The sequence below is a fragment of the Pseudophryne corroboree genome, chromosome 8 (assembly GCF_028390025.1).
Source record: "Pseudophryne corroboree isolate aPseCor3 chromosome 8, aPseCor3.hap2, whole genome shotgun sequence".
Lineage (NCBI taxonomy): Eukaryota > Metazoa > Chordata > Amphibia > Anura > Myobatrachidae > Pseudophryne > Pseudophryne corroboree.
The window spans coordinates 49161597-49180087 of record NC_086451.1 but is presented as its reverse complement, the minus strand read 5'-3'; the positions used below and the strand labels follow the sequence as shown (position 1 = coordinate 49180087).

Sequence of the window (18491 nt, the reverse complement as noted above, 5' to 3'; positions counted from 1 at the left end):
TGACTGTATGCATATAAACACATTTCTACAGAACAGCTAATATATAATGCTGGCTTATGGTAATAATGATGGATCAAACCTTTTTTCCCAGGACATTTAATGGAATACATATTTGGATGAATACATATATTGGTGAAGATCAGTTTTCAGCAAGTCATTTCAATAGAGCATATTATCATGGAGGGATTTCCTGCAGTATTTTACAGTGAACCTGCTGCGTTGGGGCTCCTTGCAAATGCCGTTAGTGCTTTCCTCGTTTGTATGCAAAACTTCTCTCTGTTTAACACCTCTATTACTGCTGGAGGAGTGGAAAACATTCTCGCAGGTAAGGTTCCAGCTGGATGATTTACATGAAATGGAAATACTAAAATGTAATCTAGGTGTTTGTGTATTCTTTTTTGTTTCTGAATCCTCCTAATATAGATTTTCTTGTCTCTCGTATATGTCTGTTTCTTTAGTGATTTAGTTCTTCTAGGCTACTATATCATTTTGTAAAAGAATGATTACCATATTTATTCTAAGTACTGTGTATTATTGTACATGGAGGGACCAGTAAACTATGCCCCCTGAATCTACAGCCCACCCTATACTGGTGTGTTTTCATGCACAGGAGGAGAATGATCAGAACATGGTAAGAGATAAAGTGGAGAGAAATAAAGTCCTAACCAATTAGCACATGTTTTTTTACAGGCTGTGTTTGAAAAATAACAGGAGCTGTCTGGTTGATACTTTATCTCTCTCCACTGTATCTGTCTCCAAGCTTTGATAAATCTCCCTCACTGTGGCTTCAGTCGTGCCAAACACCCAATCTTGAAGCTCCAGGTCCTGGATTTTCAATCAAATTTCAAATTGGCATGAAAAGTCTGATCCTGTCTACTCAGTATCCACGTTTAGAGACTTTTCAGGCATTGTCTATATAGATCACTATCAGATTAACACTATCACTATAATCATATTCTAAGTGATTCTCTGCCTCTAAAACCAGCACTGAAAAAGACAGGTAAAATCCGTGTTTTTAAATAATAATATTCATGAAATATTTCTGTGAGACTAACACGTTCTAGATTATGGAGTCTCTGAAAGGCTTCAGACAGCAGAAAGCATTTCATATATAATCTAAAATGTCATTTCCTTTCTCATTTAAACCTTGCAGGTGTTCACTTGATCCTAATTGGAGGTGTAACTCAGCTCATTGCGGGATTCCTGTCCTTTCGAAAGTATGACCATTTAAGTGGCACCTCATTCCTGGCCTTCTCTGCCTTGTGGAGCAGCTATGGGGCTACTCGTATCATTGTGGGCTCAGAATCAGTTTCTCACAATAGCTCAGCTGTGCCAACCCTTCCTCAGATTCCAGTTAATGAGGGTGCAGTGGCTGGGTTGGTAGCTTATATTTTCATTGCGTTCATCCTGGCTTTCTGCTCAGCGACGGTCAACTATATTATGCCTTTTGTATTTGGGGCCCTTACACTAACACTGATCTTTGAGGCGATAGGGCTGTTTGGTCGCTGGGCCCTGGTAGTCTCTGGTGTACTGGAGTTAATAATAGTGCTATGTGGACTTTATGGTGCAGGAGCTCTTCTACTGAAAGGCATCACTCAGAAATATGTTCTTCCAGGCTTTGGTAATTCTCTTTTCAATGTCCTGCTGCTGGGTTCTGCCAATCGCAACTCTTCAAAAAATACCGGAGAAGAAAAGAAAAAAAATACAAAGTATGCTGAACCAATGGCACTAGGTTACCTGTGTGACTCCATTTCTCCTTTCATTATGGCATTCTACTGCTTTGGATACATGAAGACATTCTATGTAGGTTCCATATGGATCAGCATCATTGTCATCTCTCAGTTGTGTTCTAGCTACTACAGTTATCTACGGGATGATGTTTACCATGCTACTAAATTTGCTTTCCATGGTACCTTCTGGCTGGTGAAGTCATGGGAAGAGTTTACCGTTACAGTTGTTCTCACACCTGGAAATGTCTCCAATAGCAGACAGTTGATGGTTGGTGACTGGTTCTTTCTGGCTGCGGCATGTGTGTTCTGCTTTTTATCATTAAATAAAGACATTCTAGAAGTGACTCACAATACTGCATTTGCCCTCATGACTATATCCACAATCCAGCAGATACCAAGTGCAGCTGCTTACATATTCTTTGGAGTGACTTGCAGCATATTTACTGTAGTTTCCCTTTACACATCATTTGCCAGTCTTGTTAATTCAATTGCAGAGAAAGTACTAATACCCATTGGGAACATAGTGATATCAAGTGCCAAGTTTCAGGATGCCTTGTTTTGGTGCAGACGAAACCTGCAAAAGTCTGAGCAGGAATTGGACATGAAGGAAAATCTCCGCTCCCGCTCCTCAGATCCCCTGTTCTACATCTGCAATGGATTAGCAGCACTGGCGGCCATCCAGAGTTCATTGGACCATACAATCCAAGCACATTTGTCTATTCCTTGGGTACTTATACCTGGTGCTATTATGCAGCTGTATGTCTGTAGAATTGATGTCCAAGGAGGTCGAAGATTTGGATCAGTTCTGCCATTTTGTTATGCTGCTATCTGGGCGACATGGGTATGGCTGCGTTTTGCAGGTAAGAAATCTATAAGTAAACGCAATGTAATCAACTCTTCTACATATAAACAGCCCATGGCATAATGAATACATGCTATAAGATTTATATACTTCAATTCTATACACTAAATCAATTCCTTTAAGTATCATCTATAAAGTTTTCCTCATCCCTAATTGCCAGCCAGTTTATCAACTTTCTGTGAAGGATTAATCAGTAATATCAAATAATATCTAAATACCATCGTAGTTTTCACATTTCATTGTAACTTTGTGGAGAAATTTAAAAGAGAAGTCTCCTGGAATCTATATAGTATTTATTATTAGTGTAATATGGAGAACACTGCAAGGACTAATTCCAATGATCTTTCTCTGTGATTTCTAAAGCCTAATATATATTATTTTTCCTAGGTTCTTTGCTAGGAATCGCTACAAATAATGATGGAGGATTCACAGTCGGTGCAATTGCTTTTTTAATAGTCAACATATTTTTAGTTGCCATTGGTAAGTGCAATTTAAAAATAATTTGCAGCTGCAGGAAATAGTAAATTGGGGCTATGTTTAGGAGTAAGCAGGATGATATACTGTATATAGGTGAGGCTGGGATTATTGAGGTGATTTATTATTATTTTTTTCACATAGCAGACTTCCAGTCCATGGGAGCTCATTGCAGCCACTGTTTTCCTAGTATAAAATACCTTGTAATGTAAAACAATCATTTGCACTGGAAAGAACAGCAAATGGTAATAAAAATGTCTCAGAAGGGGAGTTCAAGTGGCTGCAAGGGGGCTGGCAATATGATTTCTGTGATTCCAGTCATAATACTGTTTGTCTTGTGATCATGATGTCGGGGAAGGGTCTTTGCAGCATATCATGTCATGAAACCCATATCCCAACTACTACATTAGGGAGGCGATGGAGGTGGGTTCCAAGACTGTTTCCTGCTCTCCCAAGAGTCGAGTAGAGAAGGCAAATATGATATGAATTAAATGAATAGCTTCTCTGTGACAAGCAACTTGTGTTTCAATGCTAATGGCCATCATATGAGCCTGCCTCTATAATAGCCAAATCTGAAGGTTTTATTTTCCCCTTTATCCAGCTTCTTATGCTAATACAGTCCTGATTCTTCTAACCCTTATGATGGAGGCCGTGGTTGTCAGTTTCCTTCTCTTCACATTGGAAAGACTTCCTCTTCAGCTTGAAAGTAAGTGTTGAGTGTTTCCTTGTACTAATATAATTGTTAACATTTGAAAATAAATTCCAGGTGTTGCAGGTAAGTACATTATGCAGAGTGTGGTGCAATCAGGTAGCTCCCAACCATACAAGATTCAGCAGAACTGTTTCAAGATTTCTTCAGATGGTGTAAACTGCTTCAAGCCTATGGAGGCATATTCACAAGAATGAGATCTTCCGATGCCTCTTCTGCAGCCTCAGTCAAGCAGCAGAAACTGTCTCTGGGAACATGAGGCGTCATTAGAAAAAAACAAAATAGCGGGATATGCTTTGGGAAAATATCTATATGGGGAACATGACCTGGGGAGACAATTTGAAGTATTGTAACAGAACAATGTTTATAAGGGGAGGGGGGGGGGGGCAGTACACTACAATATCCATCATTAAATGTTTATTGATTGCAGTTATAATCTCATACAGTATGTTGCCATTAATTTACAAAACCAACAGAATAACAGCAGACAATGAAAAGCGCATTGGAATGCAGAATATGATACATTGTATTGGGCAGTCAGTTTTGTAAAAAGAAGGACAATTCCAGGGACCAGAAAAAAACAACTCTTTATAATTTGGAATTTAGGGACAGTTGCGCTGCATGCTGTATTGAGACCAGATGTATGAGGACACATCTGTATGGGTGTAGTATGGTATGCCGGCGGTCGGGCTCCCGGCGACCATCATACCGGCGCCGGGAGCCCGACCGCCGGCATACCGATAGTGTGGCGAGCGCAAATGAGCCCCTTGCGGGATCCCGACAGCCGGCATACTGAAAACCACCCCATCTGTATGATGCACTTGTTTAGTTTCCATGGTATCAGGGTTCCATTGCCATGTGACTTGTCCCTGGTATTTATCTGTGTGTGAAACTCATAACGGAGCCTTAAATGCTTTGATGTTAATATACAAAATGAATGACCTTACCTCTTCATTTCCCCTCCTGTAGTAACGGTGCTGTCCATCTTTAGCATTATTTGTCTGTACGGGTTACTGGCATCGCTGACAAACTGTTTGTTCAACAAAGAGCTAATCCCACTGGGACCTTCAGTGTTCAAGGTAAAGTAATAAATATATACCATTACTAATACAGCTATTTACAGCTAAAAATGGTCTAAAATCTAAAATAAATGATCGAAATCTTCAACTGTATATGGCAAACCATGCTTATATAATAATGACTTTACAGCTTTGTGGAGCTACAAGTACCAGCAACCCTTGTCAGCGTACAGTAGCTGGAGGAGCCACATATTAGCTGCTGGTGCTGTACAGTAAATTAGGCTTACACCACAGATATTTTCAATGTGCAGTTGTCACAACACGGTCAATTAACTTGTCACATGCAGTGTATACCGTGTCAGACTGGGGCATGAAGGGCCCACCGGGGGGATGCAGTGATTGGGGCCCATACTTAGGGGTGTGGCCAGCCTACAGAGGGGGTGTGGCCAGCCTCCACAGAGGCTTGAAATACACAATAGACTTGTGCAGTGTAATGCAACATATCTACCATGTATAATACAAGTGCACAGTCTGGAACCTGATCCCTAGAGGATTGAGTGGGGCCAGGGGCGGATTGGGAACAAAAAGCGGCCCTGGAAAAATTTGTACTAGTGGCCCCACATGGGCAGCACCAGAGGTGTAAGGTCTAGCCATGGGCCATGGCAGCAGCACCCTCCCCCCAAGACTTTCCAGATAGTGGGCATGTCCAGCATCAAGGGGGAAGTTAAAAAGAAATAAAATTAAATGTTATAAGCACATTATATGACACACCTTTAGAATTTAGGAAACTATATAATTCTTTAGAAAGATATATTTTCTTGCTTATTACACCAACCGTATCCCAATCACTATTCACTCAATCTTATATGTCAGCCAAGCAGGCAGACAGAGCATACACTAGATCATCTGCAATCACAGGCTAAGTGGCAAAGTCATTTTCATATATGCAAATTGTTTGGCATCTTATTCATTATGTCTATAAATAGGACCACGTGTCCTCAAACAAAACAGGCCCCACGGGTGCGCCGGCCCAACTGGAATCTTTCCTGTAGAACCTATGGATAATCCACCTCTGAGTGGGGCCCCAGGCAGTGGGGCCCAACGGTGGTTTACCCATACCCCTGTGGGCCCGTCCGACCCTGAGTGTATATAAGAAACAGTACACATATACAGACTGCTCACTTTTATCTGATCAGACATTATCATCATAAGTGTAATTTGTGATCACTTTAACCACAGAAAGTGGAGCTAGAGGAGGAAGAAGTACCCAGCTCATGTCTCCTTCCTGAGTCTCGTCGTACAAGCGGATTGAGAACGATAGCAACAATACTGGAGAGTGGAGGTGTGTGTGGAATTCCCACAGACACAGTCTATGCGCTGGCTGCTTCCTGCAAACACCCCGAAGCCATCAGTAGGATTTATACTATAAAGGTGAGACTATGCTATATATATGTGGGTCACCCAGGAATTGGAAAATGTCCCCATGGTAATCAGAGCTGTGACAGGTGTCCATGTTCCACATGACCCAGTATATTCAGGCTATACCTCTGATACAAAGCATTCTTCCTACACTTTGCAATTTTACAGTAATTCCCATAATATGTGTAATAACTGTAAAGTACATTTTACCTGCCAGTGTACAGTTCTGTAGGCAGAGAGATTACCTACACACTGTCAGCATGGGACAGCAAGGAATATAACAGATAAACGCTAAGATTTAGGTCAGCTTTTTTATTGTAGAAAATAAATGGAACATACTGTATTAAGGAAAATTAGATGAAATGCCATTATGTTACAGTTGTTAATCTGGGGTTTAGTATGAAATACCTACAATCAAAATTCCCGACGGTCAAAATCCCGACAGTGTCAAAATACCAACGTTTAAAATACAGACAAGGTCAAATACTGACATTTAAAATGTCGACGGGTCATCGGCACAAGCGGGTCATTATTTTTGTGTGTATGTCGGCATCGACACCATATAAGTGTGCTTCGAGCACGGTGCCTCACTGCACTCTGCACACTAATATATTGCCCCTCCAGGTCCACTGGGATGGTAAAGTATGAACAAGTCAGTTTCAATCAAAAAAAATATTTATTTTTGACATGTTGACATTTTGAATGTCGGTATTTTGACCTTGTCGGGATTTTGACCATCGGTCAATGGTTGTCAGTATTTTGACTGTTGAGATTTTGATTGTAGGTAAATTGACTGCATCCCGTTAATCTGTATTGATTTGTACTAGAAGTTAGTAGAAATGTTATTATGTCTACCCTTGTGCTGCAGGAACGTCCTTCAGAGAAACCCATCTGTATCTGTATTTCTAACTTGGAGCAGCTGCGGGTGTTAAATCCTCCATTCAGTCCTCTCTTGTGGCGGTTCATGGACTCCGTCTATCCCGGAGGGATAAGCTGCATTGTGAAGAAGGGGGAATGGCTAAAAAGATTAGGTAAGTCATGTATGTAGTACACTGCTATACTGCTACATATGCATAGAAAGCATACTAGTATAATCCAATATAATGTCCAGGGAGTGGGACACATTGCTGCAGGTAGGTGCCTCTAATAACCACATGGTACACAACAGGAGGGCATCATGACCCTGGGATTTCAGCATTATATCATCACTGATCATGTTTCTAATGTACTTTCGTTAGTATATTGCAACGAGTATTATTTTCAGGTCTGTCATGAGAAAAGTCAGAATCCTGTACTATATGAGTGAGACCAAGCATTCAGGGTCATGATAATGCCCAATTGGGAACATAAGGCTCCCTCTGCTTACACTGAAAGTGGCATGGTGAATGCCTCTTGGCAGTGCCAGGGATCTTTCTGTGCCCCCACATCGGGACCCCTGATTATCTTACATTTCAAGAATAAGATGAGATGGTAAGAATTACATCCAATCTGAAATAATCGCATTTGTATTTACACATATTTGAAGTGTAAAGATGTATCAAGAATTTGAGAAGCTACATAAGGATGTTTTCTACAGATGGAGGAAAGTATTAGAACAATTATCATACACTAAATCTGGAGGGTAGTAGGGTTCAGAGTACTTTAAAGTAGTAGAGAGAGGTCTAATAGCTTCCCAAAACAGGTGGTAATTTTAAGTACGGGTGGTCTTCAGGTTGCCGACTGTCGGGATCCCGGCGCACAGTATACCGGCGCCGGAATCCCGACAGCCGGCATACCGACACTTTATCTCCCTCTTGGGGGTCCACGACCCCCATGGAGGGAGAATAAATAGCATGCGCCACCGTGCCCGCAGCGTGGCGAGCGCAGTGAGCCCGCAAGGGGCTCATTTGCGCTCACCATGCTGTCGGTATGCTGGTGGTCGGGCTTCCGGCGCCGGTATGCTGGTCGCCGGGAGCCCGGCCACCGGCATTCCATACCACACCCGTCTAGAACAGGAATGAAATCATGCCTGGGGTTAGGGGCCTATTCATTAGCAACAGATTGACACAATTCCCTAATCCCCCAATCATTGGGTTAGGTAAATGGTGAATTCCAACATGTTGGTTTAACCGATTTGCCAATCCTGACCAAAAAATTATAGGGATTGGCAAATCATTTATTTTAACTTGCAGAATTTCCCAGATTCTTGTAATACACGCAGAAAAATTATCAATTGCCCCACATACAAAACAATCAGGGGCGTCGGAATGGGGGGGGGGGAGGGGGCAGCTCGCTCCCCCCAAAACACGAGAGAGGTGCCAACACAGTGGCCAGCTTCAGCGCTGCTGTACTATAACTTTACACGGCAGGCAGCGCTGAAGCTGCCTTCCCCACACTGCCAGATTAAGGAGCGGGCGGGCGGGTGGTTTGCGCTCCCGTCCCCACTGCAGCAGTGGCCGGCTAGCCGCAGGCAGCAGAGAGCACAGCCACAGACGGGACAGCTGAGCGACGGCTCAGCTGTCCAATAATGTATGAATGAAGCAGCCTGCCGCTCAGTTATTGGCTGAGCGGGCAGGCTGCAGGGAAGGCAGCGTGTGGATTCTGGAGCCAGGATACAGCGGTGTTTGGGTGCGTGTGCTGCTTGGAGAGCCATAAAAAGAACAATAAAAAGTAAAAGTAAGGCTGACAGTATTATTTACATATATATGTGTGTGTGTGTGTGTATATATATATATATATATATATATATATAGAGAGAGAGAGAGAGAGATAAATACATATAATATGGGTTCAGTATGAAAAGCCAGCTGTCGGGATGACGATGATCAGTATACCGATGCCGGCATCCCGATCGCGGCAATGCAGACGGTTGCACAGGGCACCCTAACCACCCTCCCATACCCCCTAACCCTTGCTGTCCGCAGCCTAACCCTAACCTCCCCTATTGGTGGCTAACCCTAACCTCTCCCCGATGGTGCCTAAACCTAACCCCCCCTTCCCGCAGCCTAAACCCAAACCTCCCCCCATAGTGCCTAACCCTAAACCCCCTTCTCTACAGGCTAGCCCTAACCTTCCCTACCCTGCAGCCTAACCCTAACCCCTCTGGCGTGTGCCTGAACTTAATACCCGCTCCCGCACGCTAAACCTAACCCAGAAGTTCATATTTACCTTCCGGATCCTGGCTGTCGGGATACTGTATCGTCGTCTGGATCCTGATCTCTTTGGGAATCCAGTGTCTGTATTCTTGCGGATGGCGGGACTCCGGTGTCGATATTACAGCTGCCGGGATCCTGAAGGCATACTGGGGGTCATTCTGAGTTGATCGCTCGCTAGCAGTTTTTAGCAACCGTGTAAACGCTATGCCGCCTCCCACTGGGAGTGTATTTTAGCTTAGTAGAAGTGCGAACGGTTGTATCGCATGGCGGCTACAAAATATTTTTGTGTCGTTTCAGAGTAGCTCAAAACCTACTTAGCGCTTGCGATCACTTCAGACTATTCAGTTCCGGATTTGACGTCACAAACCCGCCCAGCGTTCGCCCAGCCACGCCTGGGATTTTCCTGGCACGCCTTTTCTGCACACTCCCTGAAAACGGTCAGTTGCCACCCAGAAACACCCAATTCATGTCAATCACTCTGCGGCAACCAGTGCGACTGAAATGCATCGCTAGACCCTGTGCAAAACTGCATTGTACGTTGTGCCCATACGCGATGGGCACAACGAACGCACATACGCATGCACAGAACTACCGTTTTTAAGCCTGATCGCTGCGCTGCAAACAAATGCAGCTAGCGATCAACTCGGAATGACCACCACTGTCTGTATGTGTGTATGTGTATGTACATATATATATATATATATATATATATATATATATAATCTGCCTGCTCTTTGTTAGGGGCCTTACTGTCTGAAGTGCCCCGGGACCCCATGGCCTTAATCTGACACTGCTTCCCCATGTGCTCCACCCCCCACCTCGTAAGCCTACAGTGTCTGCGCTCTGCGGAGACGTGCTGCGCGTAACAGCAGAGGTAACAGCAGCATAGCTGCTGGCTGTGGGGAAGGAATAGGGAGAGTAGCACTAAGGAGGAGGCGCTCTACCTAGCAGATGTGCATAATGGGCTCTACCCGGCATAATGTGTAACGTGTAATGGGCTCTACCAGGCGTATTGTGTATAGTGGGCTCTACCAGGCGTATTGTGTATAGTGGACTCTACTAGGCGTAATGTGTAACGTGTAATGTGCTCTACCAGACGTATTGTGTAACATGTGTAATGGGCTCTACCAAGCATAATGTGTAACATGTGTAATGGGCTTTACCAGGCGTAATGTGTAACATGTGTAATGGGCTCTACCAGGTGTAATCTGTATAATGGTCTCTACCAGGCGTAATGTGTATAATGGGCTCTACCAGGCGTAATGTGTACAAGGGGCAACTCCCAGCTACTCCATAGAGTTCCATACAGAAGCAAGAGACAAAAGGTGCCTAAGGTGGCCAGGAGCTAGGGGCGCCAAACTGAGATTTTATCTTGGCCCCCCAAACCAAAAAAAACGTTCTGACACCCCTGAGGACAGTATAGTCACACATAGAAACTTATTTATCTATTTACTAAGCTTTGGACAGAAATAAAGTCGACAGAGATAAAGTAGCAGCCAACCAGCTCCTAACTGCCATTTTTTTCAAACACTGGTAGGTTGGTACTTTATCTCCGTCCACTTCCTCTCTCCAAGGCTTAGTAAATAGACCTCTTATTTACAGATGAAAGAATTAAGATCATGGGTATGGACCAGTGACCTCATAGTCTAGTACCAAAACTCTGCATCACTTATTATAGTCCCATCTCTTCTCTTATTATAGTTCCATCTCTTTTCCAGATATGTCTGTGTTACATAGTTACATAGTTACATAGTTGTTAAGGTTGAAAAAAGACCATTGTCCATTGTGTATCTCCGTCCTTCCCTCCGTCCCATTACCTATGCATTTATCCTATTAAGCCTCATTTTTCCCTATTTACATTAATAAATGAATCCGATGTTTTGCATTTAGTTACAAATCATTAAAATGCTGGTTGTCCCATCCTGAGAGAGCAGAGACAGAATACACATTCTCAGTAATAGAACAGTGATATCTCACATTAGTACTGAGATGGGGTTGATGGTAGAAGTTTTGCTAATGTAGCCAGTAACTGGAATGGAACAATCCTTACACATGACGTCTGTGCTTTATACTAGGTGAATGGTAGAACCTTAACAGCGCCGTTACCAGATTTTCTGTGTGTTCTAGGTGTGGGGCCTGCCTATGATTATGTTGGAACCCAAGACTCCATAATGATCAGAGTTCCTGATCACTCTGTCACAGCCCATCTTACTGACATGACAGGGCCTTTAGCAATCACCTCAGCCAATCCAAGTGGAGAAAGCGATAGTACTCACCATGACCATGTGATAACGTAAGTGATGTACATTGTTTCCAACTGAGCAAGCCTTTTATAGCAAAATGACACATATGTTTCCTAGTAATAATAATAATAATTGAAAAAACTCATTACTCAACTTGGCAACTACCTGCACTTTCCAGACCAGCTCTTTCTAATAATAGCCTCCTGTTACATTTTCTCACATATTGTAATGTTTAGTTTCCTTTAATGACACAGTTTTTACTTACTACCTGTCATCATCTTAAGCTGGTCATACACCTAAAGATTTACCTGTCAGATCTGGCTGGTTGGAATTGAAATCTGCTAATGGATGAGAGAAACTCTCCTGAACACAATTAAACACAGGAATATTTAGTAACCCTTTAAATGATACATTTTGGTAGAACCTGGGGTGTGGTACGTTAGATAAACTATACTTTGGTCGACAGTGTCTAGGTCGCCCACTATTCGTCAACAGTAAGTAGGTCGACATGGTTTCTAGGTCGACAGGGACTCTAGGTTGACATGTACTAGGTCGACATGAAAAAAGATCAACATGAGTTCTTTACTTTTATTGGTGTTGTTTTCTTCGTAGAGTGGGGGTCATTCCGAGTTGTTCGCTCGCAAGCTGCTTTTAGCAGCTTTGCACACGCTAAGCCGCCGCCTACTGGGAGTGAATCTTAGCTTATCAAAATTGCGAACGAAAGATTAGCAGAATTGCGAATAGACACTTCTTAGCAGTTTCTGAGTAGCTCCAGACTTACTCGGCATCTGCGATCAGTTCAGTCAGTTTCGTTCCTGGTTTGACGTCACAAACACACCCAGCGTTCGCCCAGACACTCCTCCGTTTCTCCAGCCACTCCCGCGTTTTTCCCAGAAACGGTAGCGTTTTTTTACACACACCCATAAAACGGCCAGTTTCCGCCCAGAAACACCCACTTCCTGTCAATCACATTACGATCACCAGAACGAAGAAAAAAACTCGTAATGCCGTGAGTAAAATACCTAACTGCATAGCAAATTTACTTGGCGCAGTCGCAGTGCGGACATTGCGCATGCGCATTAGCGACTAATCGCTCCGTTGCGAGAAAAAAATAACGAGCGAACAACTCGGAATGACCCCCAGTGACTGGGAACCCCAATTAATGCACCGTGTCCCCTCGCTTTGGGTAAGGTGCCTCGCTCCACTACCGCTGCGTTTGGCACAGGTTACCGTTTCCAATTGTAGTCCACATGGATCGTAAAGTATGAAAAAGTAAAAAAAAATGGGGGATGGGGGAGTGAAAAACCCATGTCGACCTTTTGTCATGTCGACCTAGTACATGTCAACCTAGAGTCCCTGTTGACCTAGAAACCGTGTCGACCTACTTACTGTCAACCAATAGTGGTCGACCTAGACATTGTCGACCTAGAGACCGGATCCCTGCATTAGAGACTAGCATTTGCCTGTGACGTTGCTCATGTGGATGTCTGTTATTACTCATTGGAACTAAGTTTACAGTGACAGTAGTGCCATCTAATATTATGATCTATGTTTTGTATTGTATACACTGATCACAACATTTCTTTGTAAACAATATTTGCAGTTTTCCTTTAGGGATTAACACAAAAAAATACTTGGGGCTACTAACTTGTGAGCAAGCCACGTAAAGCTGCCCATGGGAGAAGCAGCTGGTCCCAAGATCTCCGCCTGCAGCCCTGAGGATTTTGCAGGGTGTGCAATTTATGTATATATTATATATATATATATATATATATGTATATGTACTTACTGTATACACATATAGTCATTTTGAACTTGAGGAGCCTTCACAATGCACGCACCGAGCGCCAAGTGTCTGGTTTTTCCTGTATTGCTCCTCTCTCTGATGTCACATTAGTTTCTTTCTAGGTCACTAAGCCATACAATAGTGAAAACATGATCCAAATTCCTCCAGTAGTTTTTGTGTGATGCCGGCATGAACAGACACAAAAATTCTGAATTTTTGTTTTGTCTCCATAGTTCATAAACAGTACCTAGTAGTATATGTCTGCGATGCACAGAACCAAACCTCACAGTTTTATTATAAGTATAGATAAGAGAGACAATCTGCCATTGTATTCTAGCATGTCTAATGCACTTTCAGTCATTGCTCAATACAGTGCAATGATTACACTATAAATGTCATTTTTTACAGACGCCTGAGCCACAAACTGGATGCGATTCTGTGTGATGGATGTTCCAATGAACTTGTGGGATCAACTGTAGTAATCTGCACCAAAATAGATGAAGGTGAATACTTTTATCTTACACAGACTTCAAATATCTGTAACTCTCTCTGCAAATCTATCACTGTTACAGGTTATATTTCTGCATTATAACAATAGACAGACCAGGCAAACAACTTTCATTATTTCAATGCATAAAATCTACCAAATGGAAACAAAATACTCTTCCAAATCTCAGTCTGTCTAATAACTTAGAAATCAGGGTAACATCTAGCGCTAATAAATGTGAGCAGCTTGTATGCAAAATACATTTTGATAGTCGAATGGCAAGCGCTGTTAAGAATAATGGGGCAGATGTATTAACCTGGAGAAGGCATAAGGAAGTGATAAACCAGTGATATGTGCAAGGTGATAAATGCACCAGCCAATCAGATCCTAACTGTTAATTTACATCTTGGAGCTGATTGGCTGGTGCCTTTATCACCTTGCACATATCATTGGTTTATCACTTCCTTATGCCTTCTCCAGGTTAATACATCTGCCCCAATATGTGTTAGGAGACAAAGAATAATAAATTAATGAGACATATAAAAGCATAAAAACAATGGCCCTCATTCCGAGTTGATCGCTCGCTAGCTGCTTTTAGCAGCAGTGCAAACGCTAAGCCGCCGCCTTCTGGGAGTGTATCTTAGCTTAGCAGAAGTGCGAACGAAAGATTAGCAGAACTGCTCAAAAAAAATTTCATGCGGTTTCAGAGTAGCTCCAAACCTACTCCTACCTTGCGATCACTGCAGACAGTTTGGTTCCTGCTTTGACGTCACAAACACGCCCTGCGTTCAGCCAGCCACTCCCCCCGTTTCTCCAGGCACGCCTGCATTTTCACCTGACACGCCTGCGTTTTTTGGCACACTCCCGGAAAACGCCAAGTTAACACCCAGAAACTCCCCTTTCCTGTCAATCACTCACCGATCAGCAGTGCGACTGAAAATCGCAGCTCGACCTTGTGTAAAACGGCATCGTTTTGTGTGAAAGTACTTAGCACGTGCGCACTGTGGCCCATACACATGCGCAGAATTGCCGATATTTTGCCTGGTCGCCGCGCTGCGACCGAAAGCAGCTAGCGATCAACTCGGAATGACCCCCAATGACCCCCAATATACTATGTTTGCAGCACTTTTTTGGCTTATTTGTAGGGATGTATATGAATTTAGTCAATGTCAGCGGATAGCGCAGCTCACGCTGTGACACCAACGCTCCCCAGAAGTATCTTGTACATCGCCTAAATTCATATCCATCCCCACAAATAAGCCAAAAAAGAGCTGCAAACATAGCATATTGTTTTTATGCGTTTATATGTCTCATGTTCATTTATTATTTTTTGTCTTCTAACACATATTCTTAACAGTGCTTGCCATTCAATTAACTGTCTAATAACTTAGATTAGAACATCATCACTCAATTACGTTATGGTATCTGCTAACATATATATTCCTTTCCAGGGACTATCAGTATATTACGGGAAGGCTGTGTGCCGGCTGCTAGGATTATGCAGCTGTTTGAGCGTGCTAAGAACATGAAGGAAGATGTGCTGTAGTAACATGGAAATAAATGCTGCATTAGTCACCTACCTATTAACTTGTACTACAAGTCCCGCAGGCGGGACTCAGAAATGTTTTACTGTGTGTTAATACTGTATGTTTATATATGTGTGAAAACGTTGTGTGCGCACTGTGTATATTGTTACATTGTAAATTGGAAAATGAAGAGTTGTTGTTTTATAAGCGTTTTTACTATTTAAGCTATTTAAGTTACTGTAGCATATGACACAGTATCATCAGCAGTCTAAAGCTGTTTACACACTATATATGTTTTATCGTCCAATATATTGTCTGACGTGGATCAGAGCGATATAGTGTACACCATGGATAGTGTGTACCCCCAATCCATCGTTCCCAGGTGTCGTTCATTGAATCCTCCTATTGGATGTGCTGCACGCCCAATTATGTGATTCCATGGCCGTCACAGTGTAGGTACATGCAGCATCTAGCCATACATTGCACCTCTGTACAGCGGATCATATAGTGTGTATGCTGGTACACTGTTCTACATTGTAGTGCTACATACTGTACTATTAAATAACAAGCATCATAAGATATATTATTTATTATTATTTATTACCAGTTATTTATATGGCGTACACATATTCCGCACAGTTTATACTTACCTTAATGTGATTGTTTTAAAATATAATATAAAATGAAACACAACTATAAATTCTGACACCTATTTTAAGTTGAAAAAAATATGTTTTCAGAATTAATTTTTTTGCTCATATTTTGTATGATTTTAAATAAAGTGCAATAATTTATTCTACTTTCCTGGTCTTGCAATGTGAATGATACAAATGACGTAATGCGCTCAAACCTGGGCTGTACTGCAGCTGCTACTGTTTAATCACTAGCTAGGTAGATAGCATGGACACTAGTGTATGCTTTGTATTCTAACGCACTTGAGAGCTGAGAGTCAGGAACAGAATCTGGCAAATTATATCACACCAAAAAGGTGCAAAGGATGGAAGAAATGTCCTATATAAATCCCACATAATGTGTCTACATACTGGCAGATAAATTATACGTTTTAATGTAAGAAACTAATTTAAAATGAAAAGTTTAATCCATGTGTAACATTTCTTTAGACTCAGTGGCTGTCATATTTTCAATGTTAATTCTTGCTCTATAAAATGCAACATTAGATCTTCTTACTCCGTATAATGCAAAGTTGTATCCAACCAGACAAGCTATTTACTAACAATAAAACAAGAAGGCAGGCAGTAAGAAAAGTCAGTGGAACAAGGATTGAATGCTGAAATAATGAGAGGTGTGTTATATTACACAGACTGAACTGGTTTAACCTGCCACACAAATATCTCCATGATTTCAGGGAATAAATGAGGCCAATTTCCTCCTGCTTGGTTGGGGATTGTGTGATGGGAGGGACACATAAATAAATAGATAAATACATTTAGGGGTACACACGGTGAGATCCTTGCTGTGCCCGATTTTCACTTACGATTTCCCCTGAACTCCCCGGAGCCCAGATAGCACAGATTTTGACTAACTTTTCTTGAGATACGGATTATGTGTGCTTACGATTTTGGCTTATGTGAGATTTTGGCTTATGTGAGATGTCATTGACGTGTGAGATGAACTACCGTATTTTTCGGACCATAAGACGCACTTTTTCTCCCCAAAAATGTGGGGGGGAAAGTATGTGCGTCTTATGGAGCGAATAAGACGTTTGCGGGTAGCGGGTAGTGGCGGCGGCCGGCGGGTAGCGGAGGCTGTCGGGTAGCGGCGGGTCCTGGATACTACTGCTGCGCCGTCATCAGCAGAGCGGCCACAACTCAGCAGCAGAGCCGGCGTCATGTAACTCCCCCGCTCCCCCATACCTCCTCCCTCCTCAGGAGAGCAGGGAACCACTGGTACTGTCGGGTAGCGGCGGGTCCTGGATGCTGCTGCTGCTGCTGTGCCATCATCATCAGAGCGCAGAGCGGCCACATCTCAGCAGCAGATCTGGCGTCATGTGACTCCCCCGCTCCCCCCCACCTCCTCCCTTCTCAGGAGACGCAGGGAACCACTGGTACTGTCAGTGTGTGTGTGTGTGTGTGTATGCTGGCTCTGATGTGTGTGTGTGTCTGTGTATGCTGGCTCTGACAGAAGGCTGCACTGTATTCTTGAGTCTGAGAAATCACAGAAATATCTCTTAGAGGTCAGAATATTTTTTTCCCAGTTTTCCTACTCTAAAAACTAGGTGCGTCTTATGGTCAGGTGCGTCTTATGGTCCGAAAAATACGGTAGATAGTATACCGATCTAGCAAGGATTGACTTGCCTGCACAGTCTATCTTTTCTTGCGATGCCGACCTGGCGGGACCACGCATCGGGATCGAATCGGGATCGCAAGGTGACTTTCACCTTGCGATCTGCACTAACTTTTCTTGCGATTTTGACTATATAATCAAACTCGATAGAAAATATCTCACCGTGTGTACACACCCTTAGATTGCTTGTAATGGTTTTGCAATGTGAAAATTATTTACTCAGCTTGCAAACAGATATGTGACATACTTTCCTGGTATACTTAGGACAATTAAGAGCTTAACGGGGTTTGGTTTCGCACTGGACTAAGGGGGACATTTACTAAGCAGTGATAAGAGTGGAGAAGTGAGCCGGTGGAGAAGTGCTCATGGCAACCAATCAGCACTGAAGTAACATCTATAATTTGCAAACTATAAAATGATACAGAACAGCTGATTGGTTGATGGGACAACTTCTCCACTGGCTCACTTCTTTGCTCTTATCACTGCTTAGTAAATGTCCCCCTAAGGACTTCAGAGGTTACACTTTTCAGTAGCTCTGAGAAAACCAACAGTGTTTGAGTACATAAAAGATCCCTAAATAGGGTATCTGGAGTATCTTTCGTGGTGCTTCCAGAGTCAATGGTATGTTTGACCAAGAAGAAGGGAAGAGAGACTCTATGTTGGGGCACACTTTGTACACATGAAGTATTATTTCAAACTTAACATTTATTAATGATTCATATAAAATAAATTTTGCACAGATTATGACATCATAAAATTTCACCAAAGAAGGAATCTGAGGTTTGCTGGTGTCAGTAT

General features: G+C 42.7%; 1 protein-coding gene across 1 annotated transcript; it reads left to right on the top strand.

The window, feature by feature from the left end:
* The first annotated feature begins 103 nt into the window (after nt 1–103).
* Nucleotides 104–16027, top strand: LOC134949744 (uncharacterized). The gene is made up of 10 exons (XM_063938491.1): nt 104–325; nt 1154–2590; nt 2980–3072; nt 3668–3772; nt 4745–4854; nt 6034–6225; nt 7082–7244; nt 11475–11640; nt 13785–13879; nt 15315–16027. The coding sequence occupies exons 1-10, from the start codon at nt 178–180 to the stop codon at nt 15407–15409; spliced, it is 2604 nt and encodes an 867-aa protein (XP_063794561.1). The 5' UTR covers nt 104–177; the 3' UTR covers nt 15410–16027.
* Nucleotides 16028–18491: the final 2464 nt, after the last annotated feature.

Coding starts and splice junctions, on each gene's coding strand:
- LOC134949744 (XM_063938491.1), top strand. CDS start 178: ATGGAGGGATTTCCTGCAGTATTTTACAGTGAACCTGCTGCGTTGGGG. Junction 3,773..4,744: donor ACTTCCTCTTCAGCTTGAAA/GTAAGTGTTGAG, acceptor CCCCTCCTGTAG/TAACGGTGCTGTCCATCTTT. Junction 13,880..15,314: donor CTGCACCAAAATAGATGAAG/GTGAATACTTTT, acceptor ATTCCTTTCCAG/GGACTATCAGTATATTACGG.